Source organism: Phyllobates terribilis, unplaced genomic scaffold, assembly GCF_046119375.1.
Source record: "Phyllobates terribilis strain yellow unplaced genomic scaffold, ASM4611937v1 Scaffold_1__5_contigs__length_1240528914, whole genome shotgun sequence".
Taxonomy (NCBI): domain Eukaryota; kingdom Metazoa; phylum Chordata; class Amphibia; order Anura; family Dendrobatidae; genus Phyllobates; species Phyllobates terribilis.
This window is the reverse complement of record NW_027362761.1, coordinates 833,704,889-833,717,110: the sequence shown is the minus strand read 5'-3', so window position 1 is coordinate 833,717,110 and position 12,222 is coordinate 833,704,889. Positions and strand designations below refer to the sequence as shown.

General features: G+C 39.2%; 1 protein-coding gene across 3 annotated transcripts in view; it reads right to left on the bottom strand.

The window, feature by feature from the left end:
• Window positions 1–12,222, bottom strand: part of CCSER1 (coiled-coil serine rich protein 1) — a 1,466,148-nt gene that overhangs the window by 932,589 nt on the left and 521,337 nt on the right. For all 3 annotated transcript variants that reach the window (XM_073638131.1, XM_073638138.1, XM_073638147.1), the window contains exon 5: window positions 4,440–4,566. In XM_073638131.1, the coding sequence (XP_073494232.1) occupies window positions 4,440–4,566 (127 nt within the window). The remainder of the gene's footprint in view (window positions 1–4,439; window positions 4,567–12,222) is intronic.

Below are 12,222 nucleotides of genomic sequence, written 5' to 3'. Positions count from 1 at the left end.
ATTATTCTTGCATATAACTAGAATATATGATGTGATCTTTAGCCATGGACAGTCATTGCTACTTTATTATCTGTTGACATTCTCAAACTATTTGCCTGCGCTCTGCTCACAGTTTGGATTGATCAGAATATTCAATGCTCCGATCGGAGGTAGACAGAATCCTTTTAAAATTCATTTTTCATTTTCATCATTAGAGGAAAAGAATCCTGTTAACATTTATGCTTTCTTCTATCTTCTGAATTATTTACATTTAAATAGCACTGGGTTTTACCAAAAATATGATCTGTACATATTTCTCAAGCAATTTGCTGTTATTCTTTACCATATTGAACTTTATATTAAAGTGATATAAGTTGAACACTTAGATTATAATGTAATTAATAAAATATACATTTTAAAGTTATATAAACTGCAATGTGTAAATTGCACTGGACTCGGTTACTGTGTCTCGGTTAATGAGTCTTGTTGACACATATTATAAGCATTCCCACTCAAAATGTACAAATCGTCATGTGGTAACACATAAGGAATCAGCAGCCATTGTAATTTAGTATTTTGTCTTTTTTTTTAATTTGTTTTATTGAAAAAAAATCTTAATAGTAGACGTTACAGATATGTAATGTGTCAAAGTCACTGGCAAAGTACTAAAGGGGAGATATATAGCACTGAGGTTGTTATCTCAAGTAATATACACCAAGGAAAATGCTCCAGCAGTCTAAGTGCTGAGAGGAGTTAATCAGCCATGTTTAGTGCTAGATTGATTGATCATCTGTAGAGTGGGAGGAGTCCAGAGGATAAATACCCAGCTTTCTAGAGCATTTAATGTGTGGATGAGCCTGGAGGTGCAAGCTCTGGGGTTGCGTTTTCATGTTAAGGAAAGCTGAACCTTGTGTTGTTTGTTTCTGAAGTGGATGGATTCCCGTAGCTGCAAGGACTGTGCCATACGTTATGTTTTTGTTTTCCTGTTGGGCCGGGAAGGCCGCATTTGTTTTGCTAATGTTGTACTGGTTTCTGCAGAACTTTTAATAAACCAGTGGAAGATTTATAGAGACAGTGTTCCTGTGTGTACCTCTATGTGCAGCCGAGTGAGCTGATCTTCCATAGTAGTAAGAAAGCATAAATTCTTGTTACAGACATCTACAGATATTAATTCCAAAACCATGTTACAGGCATTACATCATACATTTAGCTGATATACGGTAGAATTAATTAATGCATAGACCATTGCACTCCTCTGGAGCATCGGAATTATGTAAATATAATGGAGATCAAGGTAAACATTAACTCAAGACAAGGGTACACTCTATAATCCATGTAGAATCAGGAATCTCATCCCATATATTATAGAACCTGGAGCACATTAGGGTATATAAAGCAAAAATGGGGAAGATAAGTAGGAGATAAGTTTGTCATAGACAAGTCACACCATTTTCCCCAGATTTTATGAAACTTTTGGGGACACCCCCTATTTCTATATAATATTTGTATATGGTATTATGTCATTAACTATTTTTTTCCATTATGTGATGGAGATCCACCCCCATCAATCTCAGTGCTATTGCTTTCCTAGCTAGAAACGTAGTTTCGGAAAGAGCTATCTTGTCAAAATTGGGCCAAATTTCCTCATCTACAACACGCAAGACACACAGTTCTGGAACATAATCGATTGGGGCTCTAATTATCTATGATATTGTGTAAATTACTTCACTCCAATATCTTCCTATTATTGTGCAGTTTTATATAAGATGGCAGAAATCCAAGCCCAGTTCCCCACACCTGTGACAACCATCCAAAGATGATCTACCAAACCAATATAATATATATAGGGTTAGATAAGACTGGTGAAAGATATATAATTGTATTAGCCTATTAGCTTTTTATTTTCTGCTGGGGACACTACAGTATGGGCTTCTAAAGCATCGTTTCATTGCTCCTTAGTTATTGAATGAATCAATTGACGCTATTTGTCCTCAATAGGGAGCTGAGAAGATGCAATTTTAGAGCTAAGGAGGAATATGTAAAGCGCGGCTATGACACTTGTGGGACCCGGAGAGACGAGTACCCTTATCATTGGATACAGTATCTTGATATATGCGTCCTAGAGTGGTGAAACTGATGCGATATTGCATGTCTCAATTGAACATATCTATAGAAAGCTCTGTGTGGAACACCATACTTTGTATAGATTTGTTTAAATGACAATGAAATTTCATTTTTCAAAAATATGGCCCAGAATTGTTATATTATATTGTTTCCAGAATGCAGAGTTCTGTAGGTTTTTATGGTGCGGAAACTCTGGATTTTCCCACAATTGAGTCTCACTCACTTGATCAGTAAACTTTAGGATGGGCTTACTTTCTTTCCATATCTGTATCAACAAACGGTGCGCATATAATAAGTCTAGAGGTGGTTTGTAGGATCCTTTAAATATCTCCCACAAAGAATTACCATTCAAGAATTGTATGAGATGGGCCTCTGCGTTAGGCAGTTTCTCACTTCCTAACCAACTCTTTAAAGGGAACCTGTCACGTTCTAGTTATTATCATCACTGCCCCCATTGGTTTGTTAGTGATGCAATGTGCATCACTAACAATCTGTTTTCATGAAAAACGGTGGTAGTATAATGATGTAATAACGTTTTATATACTTTGTCTTACCTGCTCGTATTCAGTCATAGGGGTGTGATTCTCTGATTCGGTCATGGGCAGCACGCGTTCAGTCACTTCTGGCGCCGCCCATGACATTTGAATACTGCTCCTGGCAAGCGCTATGTTTGTGGGGCGCATTTACTGAGGCTGTGTGATTACCAGGTTCAGAGCGCATGCGCTGTGACCTGTGGTTCCTTGCGCGTGCGCAGTTAATGTATCTTTGTGGTCACCGCTGCAGTGTCACTGCAAAGCATTATACTACCACCGATTTTCATGAAAGCAGCTTGTTAGAGATGCACATTACATCACTAACAACCCAATGGGGGCAGTGATGATAGTAACTAGGACGTGACAGGTTTCCTTTAAGTAGCGCAATTGGCCAGCTAGGTAGTATAGGAGCAGGTCAGGTACCACGTGCCCACTTTAGTTCTTTGGTCTCAGCAGGGTTCCAATACTAAGCTTAGGACTTGAAAAACACCTTATAAATTGTTTAGGAATTTTGATAGAGGAATGTTCTATTATATAGAGGCATTTTCAGGACATTGAAATATAAATATTCTTCAAAGGGCTAAAAATTATACATAATTTTAACTAAATTTTGAAACAAATTATAAATTATCATATATTTAATATGACTACATAACCTTGACCAAGAACGGACACACACAGGAGAGGGCCCCTTTGTAGGAACAAAAGTGTGTGTGGGCCCATCGTAATGATCGATTCCACCTGCTGTGGTGATGGAAGTAGCTCCCTTACCTCTTGGGCCCCTATGCGGGTGTTGCACCAATGGTATGTTCACCCTTGGCATTGACAATTAATGGTAAAAACACGTGCTTTTGCAGCACAAAAAAATTGGCTAAATGAAAGACACTTAATTGTCTTAGACAAAAATATGTATGTTTTTTAAGAGATTATGTTAAACGTATAAGGGAAAGTAGCACATTTTAAAAGTAGAAGAATTTAACGTTTGCAATATCTGCTAACTTACCCATAAACACATCCTATTTACCAATTATGTCCAGTTTTGTTCTCTAGTCAATGCAAACCGACATCCGTAATGTAATTTCCTACATGATGATGATATCTGCTGACTCGTAACTCATCAATTCTCTGGTATAACAATGTGTTTTCACTCTAATAAAAATCAATCCATGTGAAATATGATTCCAGACCACATAATGGCTTCATATAGAACTGCCTGTTCATCAGTGTTTTCAACAAGTGATTGTCAGCTAGAGAAAGGTTTGTTTTCATAGAGAATATCTTGTGAATACAGAAATGACAGGGACTATTGTTACTGAGACTGTACAAGTGAATATTCAATGGGTGCTGTTAAATAGGTTTTAGTAGTAGGTTTTATAAATTAAAAACCTGTGCATTTATAAGGCAATGTGCACACGATATCATTTAGTTGCCGGCACAGCCACCGACTTTTTCCACGTGAAGCTGCTTCAGGAAATCGCTGATGGACTTGTCCGTATGTCCCTATTAGAGCATAAGGTCATCATAGAAGAAAAGATGTCTCACACTCAAGACTGCCCTTTATTAGCCAAGGTAGAGAGCCATTCTGTAAGTGGCAAGTTCATTTCCAGCAATTCACAATCACCTACATTGCAACTATGTTATACGACATGTCGGAGTCGCCGTGACTGTGCTTTCACAGCAATGCATTCCATATAAACGAGTTGTTTAATTAACTATTTTCTCTAAGAAAAAATACCATTTATTTGTAATTTTTACATATAGTTAATTTTCACCATGCAGTCCTGTAAATAATAAAACACTTACCTTTTTGTAGATTCAACTGTTTTTGGTTCTTCTTCTTTCAATTTATTTGTTTCACTGGCTTGTTCCATATGAGAAAGCACCACTGCTGAACATGATACAATGGACTGGTATGAATCTTCTCGGCAAACTGGAATGAGAAAATGGATATCAGTTGTAATTTTAGATGCAGTATTATTTTTAGTAATGAGATGCACACAAATGCACCTACTATATGGCCTCATACACACAGCATGGCTGTCTGCAGGAATCCTGTACAGAAAAACATGGAGTTCTTGCAACTCTGTTCTACAAAGTTCTGTGTGCTGCCTTATGGTGCATTTCCTTCTAGAAGATTTTCACCCAGTTCTCAGTAAAGCTAGCACTGTAATATCCCTCTATCCATGTAATGATCACAATTATATTACAAGTTTTCTGAACGCATTTTAACCTTTTACTGTCCTGGCCTCAAATGATCTGAAACTCTTAACTCCACTGTATTGTAATATAAAGCAAAATCAGCTTTCTCCTATGAAGCCCAACCTGTGGCTGAGCTTCATAGGAGAACCAAGATTACAATTACGAGGACCTTCCGTAGGCCCCACCTTCCTTGGTTACCCTCAGCTCCTCGAGATCGGGAAGCGGTCAGAGATTGACAGCAGCATTTAAGCAATTAAAGTACAGTGATCAAGTAGTAGTTACAGGCAAATGCCAGATAGTAACACAACCACCAGATAGTTGGTATGAAGTGGGATTAGCTCCTGAGCCAGCTTCATACTTTCCTTAGCAACCTATGTCGAAAGTGTACGTCATAGGTCATTAAGAAGTTTATTACCAGCTATTTTTTTGCTGTATTTGTCCCTCCATATTTTTTCAGCCAAGACTTTTTAATTTTTTTCACTTATGTGGATGTATAAGGCTTTGTTTTATATGGGAGAAATTATATATATATATTTTTTTACTGTACATAGAAATAGCTTTTTTTTTGCAGCGCTCATGTTAAAAAATTCTATATTTTACTGGTCTATGTTTAGTTTTTTTAATGGTTATATTCTACACAATATACCCAGTTTAATTAATTATTTCATTAATCATTTAGATTATTATGATAATATATATTTATTTATTTATATTTGAAAACATGTATTTTACATGAAAATCTTTTTGTTTTCCATTGTGGGGAATATGCGTTTTTTACTTTATTGTGCATTCTTTCCACTGTAACATAGGGCACTCATCAAAAGCCACAGTTTTACTGCTAAACAACCCATTAGGGTGACACAAGTTGGTAGCAGATCTGATTTGGGTCGGCTAGGTACAAACATCTTTGATAGCTGGGTCGTATAGAAGCAATCACAATGCCGGCGTGTCTATCCAGACTCTTTGAGCACTATGTAGCTGGCAAAAGGTATTATAAACCATTTCTGTCTTCTCTACATGGCCCCCTTCTGTGTCTGACAGATGGAGACCCAACCTGCTTCTGCTAGGTTGCAGAAGCAGGATCTTTAATCCCGCGCTGTAAATTCACAATAGTGAGAAATTAAAGACTAGGTTAATACTGTACCTGATAAAATTCTCTATTAAATTTTATGTGACCTTTCTAAATCGGTTTACAAATTTATACTAGTTTTTGTTTGTAACGTGTAAGAATAATTATGTTTTATCTCCATATGTATATTGTCAGATCACAGCATATTTTTAGTTTTAGTATACGATATGCACTCTAGAAAAAGTGGCTTTCATTAGCAACAGAAACATCGACAAAATGCATTGCATTAGTTAATATCCTTTGTATTTTAGTATTATTTTTCCCGTTATAATTTTTTTTTCATAAACGTTGTAAAAAACAAATCAATACATATACCTGAATGCAATCAGGTATTACATAAGTAATATGCTAATATCACCAAAGGAAGTAAGTTAGCGAAGCATTTAATATCGACATTAACATCAATACTGCATGTTCTGTTTATGTATGCCCAAATTAAATGTAATTTTCTTCTATGTATAATTAATTGTATATGCCATTTCCCTCCTACAGACATTAAAGGGGAATAAATAAAATCCACAAGGGAGGCTTCCTTGCTATAATGCTAAGATGTTATGTTTGTTGTAAGATAATTTAGAAGAAATATATTTTTCCCATGCATTAATGTCACTTATTAGCATTTTTAGTACAATAAAAAATATTAACTAAGATGAATATTTGTGCAGTAAACTGCTGGAAAATATGCTTAATATTTTTTCCTTACAATGCACATATAAAATTGCATTCATATTTAATTACATTTGTGGGCTGAATATTTTTTATTTGCAAACAAAGTTTAAATTGTATTTTTTCAACATTTACAATATTTCATAGCAAATTACAAATTATTATAAAAGCAAAAAAAGCAATAGCTAAAAAGGTCTAAGGTTCGTAGTAGCACCCACAATATCAAGCAAATATATATATTTTCTCACAATAATTCAGTAGATATTGTACATATTATTTTTAAATTATGATTCGTTAAGAGCATTCTTCTAAGGTCTGGGCAGAATTCGGTATAAAAAACCTGACTGGCACCTCCAAACAGAAAGACAAATGTGAACCGGTGCAAGCTAACGGGGCCACTTTATACAACTAACGAATTAAAGCTGCTCTCTGAAACACTATAGTATTTAAACACTGAATATATGAAATTTGAACTGCATTACTGCTGTAGAAAACAAGGTAAAAAATGAAGGTACTTAGCATATAAACTGGCCAATTCATGTGAGCCCAATAGCCAGTGATAAGGCATGCCCCTTTTTGGGACCCTAAACCTAACCTGATGCCTCTCCCGAGCTTAAAGCCTAAAATTATGGGCAGGTAAAATTGAGCTCTTTTTAAAACTGCTACAGGTTGATAGGTGGAGTGCTCAGTCAGAAGGTAAAATATCAAAATACAGACCGGCATTTCCAAACAGAAAGACAAATGTGAACAGGTGCAAGCCAATGGAGCCACTCTGTATAACTAACAAATTAAAGCTGCTCTCTGAAACGCTATAGTATTTAAGCACTGAATATATGACATTGGAACTGCATTACTGCAGTAGAATTCAAATTAAAAAATTATGGTACTTACCACATAAATTGTCCAATGCATGTGAGGCCAACAGCCAGCGATAAGGCATGGCCCTTTGTTGGGACCCTAAGCCTAACATGATGCCTCTCCTGAGCTAAAAGCATTTTCTATAGCAGTAAAGTAGTTCCAATTTCATATATTCAATGAGTGCAGTTTTAATTTGCTGGGCAGAATTCAGAGCCAATCAACATTGAGCATCACAAATCAGTAACTTTAACTCTTGTCAAGCCAAGGGTGAGTTTAAGAGGGAACCCACTAAAACTCTGTTGACCAAAGGCCCACCGAGAAGCACAGCAAAAATAATAAATTACCGCATTTTCTATAAGACACACTTTACGGATGCAGACCAGTTTTAGACTTCTGAAAGTAGGAAAAATATATTTTCAGCTAATTAAAAAATCCCTAGTGGTGTAAATAAGGAAAGGGGTCAATATCACCAAGGTGAAATTTAAAGGGTATGTTCACACAATGTAGTTTTTGGATTACATCTAGCATACGCCTGAAAAAGATGACAAAAATCAATGCTCATATGCATGGCAATGTACAACAAGCAGAGCATACGTTGAGTCTTTCTGGAGTTCTTTTAACCACTCCAGGCTTCAAAAAAACTGAACAATCGGTTAAAAAAAGTTACCTGACCATTCTTTAGGCGATTTCCTCTCGGAAGCCGCTCACTATACAATACTGAATGCATAAAATATAGAAGCAAAAAACGCATGCGACATAGCCACTGTTAAAAATGTAATAAAGAAGACGCTTCCTAAAGCATCTTTTGCAGGAAATACTCTATGCTATGCTGGTATCTTAAAGATTCTGCATGCACATATCCTAAGGGAGCTCTATATTGAAGCAATATAGGGAGTTAATTAGATAGGCTAACAGTCAGCAAACTTTAGTGTTTTTTTCTGCATAATTCACATAATGCATATAACTTTGCAATGCATACAAAACTGCTACATTCACAGTAGACAATCACAATACATAGATACAGAACTCTGCCGCACACCTAACACTGCTGCATGCATAGTAAATACACACACTGCTCTGCTGTACAAAGTGCAGCATACATGCAGAGTTCTGCTGTCTACACACATAAAGTAACTGTAACATACCTGGCGGCGTACTTGCATAGTGGTCCATCTCCCACTGTGCAAGAGCGCGCACTTGATCTCCAGTCCAGTCTGCTAGTCTGGCTTCCCTCCATGCTGTCTGTTTGCCTCTGTGTCTGCTGCTTAAGGGCGGCGCCCGATCACTTCCTGCTTTTTGTACCTGCTGCAGGCACACCCCTTGTGCGTCCTCAGCCTATTGCTGTCTGTCTTCTGGTATTTAACCCAGCTGCTCCAATGAATCCCTGCCTGAGCATTGTGTTCTGTCAGTTGGCCTTTGGTCACTGATATGCCAGGTCCCGTTTATGTTTCCTGCCTTCGGTATCAGTTCCCGTGTCTGAACTGTGTCCTGTCTGTATTATCTTCTAGCCTGTTGTCTTCTGCCTATCCTGGAGGCTGTATTTCCAGGCCTGTGTGAACTCACTCCTGCCTGTTCGTTCCGCCTTCTAGGGGCCGCATACCTAGACCTGCTCCTGTATCTTGCTGCTGTGTCTGTTCTTGTCTGAATACTCTCCTAGCCTGTTTTGTTTATCTCTATGTCCGTACCTTCCCTTTTTCTGCACAGTCTGAACTCGTACCTAGCTCCTGCTCGTTGTCACTGTACTTCCGTTTGTGAGTTTGTGGTCCACTCGCTACTTCTCTGCAAGTACCCTGTGGGTATCTGGTTCTGCCTTTCCCTTCTAGTCTGTTCCGTGTGAACAGAGCCCTGTCTCCTCCGCATCTGCGGTTTCGCTTTGCTCAGCTCTGTTCACCGCATCTGCGGTTTCGCTTTGCTCAGCCCTGTCCACCGCGTCTGCGGTTTCGCTTTGCTCAGCCCTGTCCACCGCGTCTGCGGTTTCGCTTTGCTCAGCCCTGTCCACCGCGTCTGCGGTTTCGCTTTGCTCAGCCTTGTCCACCGCGTCTGCGGTTTCGCTTTGCTCAGCCCTGTCCACCGCGTCTGCGGTTTCGCTTTGCTCAGCCCTGTCCACCGCGTCTGCGGTTTCGCTTTGGTCAGCCCTGTCCACCGAGTCTGCGGTTTTCGCTTTGCTCAGCTCTGTCCACCGCGTCTGCGGTTTCGCTTTGCTCTGCCCTGTCCACCACGCCTGCGGTTTCGCTTTGCTCAGCCCTGTCCACCGCGTCTGCGGTTTCGCTTTGCTCAGCCCTGTCCACCGCGTCTGCGGTTTCGCTTTGCTCAGCCCTGTCCACCGCGTCTGCGGTTTCGCTTTGCTCAGCCCTGTCCACCGCGTCTGCGGTTTCGCTTTGGTCAGCCCTGTCCACCGCGTCTGCGGTTTCGCTTTGCTCAGCTCTGTCCACCGCGTCTGCGGTTTTCGCTTTGCTCAGCTCTGTCCACCGCGTCTGCGGTTTCGCTTTGCTCTGCCCTGTCCACCATGCCTGCGGTTTCGCTTTGCTCAGCCCTGTCCACCGCGTCTGCGGTTTCGCTTTGCTCAGCCCTGTCCACCGCGTCTGCAGTTTCGAATTTGTCTCCCAGTCTGTACTGGACCCTACCCAGCCTGCGCTCTAGTCTGCCTGTTCCTGTATTTCCCGGTGTGGGTCAACAGCCGTGTCGGGAGTCTGACCTGGAGTAGACCCTAGTCCCTCTGCTCGGTTCCTCCCTGATTCACTGGCGTCGTATGCCGTCGTGCGACCTTGGTCGGATCGGGCGGATACTTAGTTACGCCCCTCCAGGCACTCTCCGGTTCATGGCACAGTGGAATCACTACATAAACACGCACACGCCAGTCAGTCCGGGCGTGTGCATTACAGTAACTCTGCTGCAAATATACACAACTCTGCTGCAAACATACAGTACACATCTGTGCTGCATACACATAGAATTCTGCTGTCTACAGACACAACTCTGCTGCAAATAAACACAACTCTGCTGCAAATAAACACAACTCTGCTGCAAATAAACACAACTCTGCTGCATGCACACTCTACACTACACTACAGCATATAAACATACAAACTGCTCCTCTACATCGCTGCTGGCATCCCACACCTATTTTAATCACAAGTAGTTTAGTAACAAGTAAAAAGGCACCGATAAATCAAGTCTTGGTAAAGAGTGAAACAGAAAAAACTGGCCAGCACTGCCAAAAACAAGAAATTGGTGTGAAGAGGTGCTTACTTAGGAGCAGCTACCTCCATATACAACTACCAAACAAAGCAGCACACTGTAATGCTAAGTATGTGAACATGAAATATATGAAAGTTGAACACCATTACTGCTCTAGAAGAAATCTTAACTCAGAAATTTTTTCTCCATCTTCTCCTCATCCAAGAGAATCAGATCACTATGATAATACTTTGATCAGCCTCTGATCAGAGTTTGATCCGAGTGTCATTTGCATAATTGGTCCAATTCTCTCAAATGAGAGTATCTATGGTCATCTTCACCTGCCCTCAGAGAAAGATAAGTATGGTATATGATGCCTAAGTTAATAGCAGTGCATAAATGCTGCCAATATAGTATGATGAATGACAGAAGTTACGAAGGATATTGGAGTGGATGGAGGGAGGGAATGGAGGGAAGGAGGAAAGGAGGAAGCAAGGAAAGCAGGAAAAAGGGAAGGAAGGAATAAAAAAAGGAAGGAAGGAAAGGAATAATGTGTAAATACTGATAGATAGATAGATAGATAGATAGATAGATAGAGATACTGTAGATAGATAAATGGATAGATAGATTGACAGATAAATAGATAGATAGATAGACAGATTGATAGACAGATAGCTAGATAGATAGATAGATAGATAGATAGATAGATAGATAAATATACAGATAAATAGATAGATATTGATACATCAGGAAGCAGGAATGCATTGATAAGTTAATGATTCTGATAAACAAGATAAAGGATAGAATTATAATCTGAGGTCCACTGTTATTTTTAATAAACTGCTGGAAAATTAAATGTGTAGATGGGACAAGAAAAAACGTTATCAATATTTGCCATCTTTTTGCTGATTTCCGTCTTCATTTTTCCTGTTGTGACCTTCTATCTTTAAACTATGCCACCTGTACATGTTCTAGTGTCATGGCATTACTAGTAATTTCCTGTTGCACAAAATAATCTAGTCTTGAAATTCTACCTTTTGTTATTTATTGCATACAGGGCATACTTCTGAGCTATTTCTAATGTCAGATTACATTCCCCTATCCATCAGAAATGTAGTGTTGTCAGCAATCAGTAACAGCTCTTCTCCAGACACTGAAGAGGTGAGAAAGCTGTTATTACAGGCAGTGCTCAAGGTACATCGCTGGTAATCCAATCTGTCAAAGACAGTGTGCAATATTAAGGGCTCCTCCAGGATACAAGAGCCTGAAGTACACAAACGAGCACTGAAAGTAGGGAAAATAACTTTTCAGAAACTGTGTCTCTGCAAGGAGAATTATTTCACGGTAAGATAAAACTCTAATAAGTTACCACTTAGACATACTGTACATAATCTAGATGTCACATGTAATATGTATGAACCAAAAGTAAGCAGAACAAAGAAGTTCTAATCTAATAAAATCAGTGGTTAATGTTAGCTTAAAGGAGGAGAATTCTCACCTTAGATATTCATAGTATATTCATATGACCTCTGGGTTCAGCATCTTTCTTCTACCAAT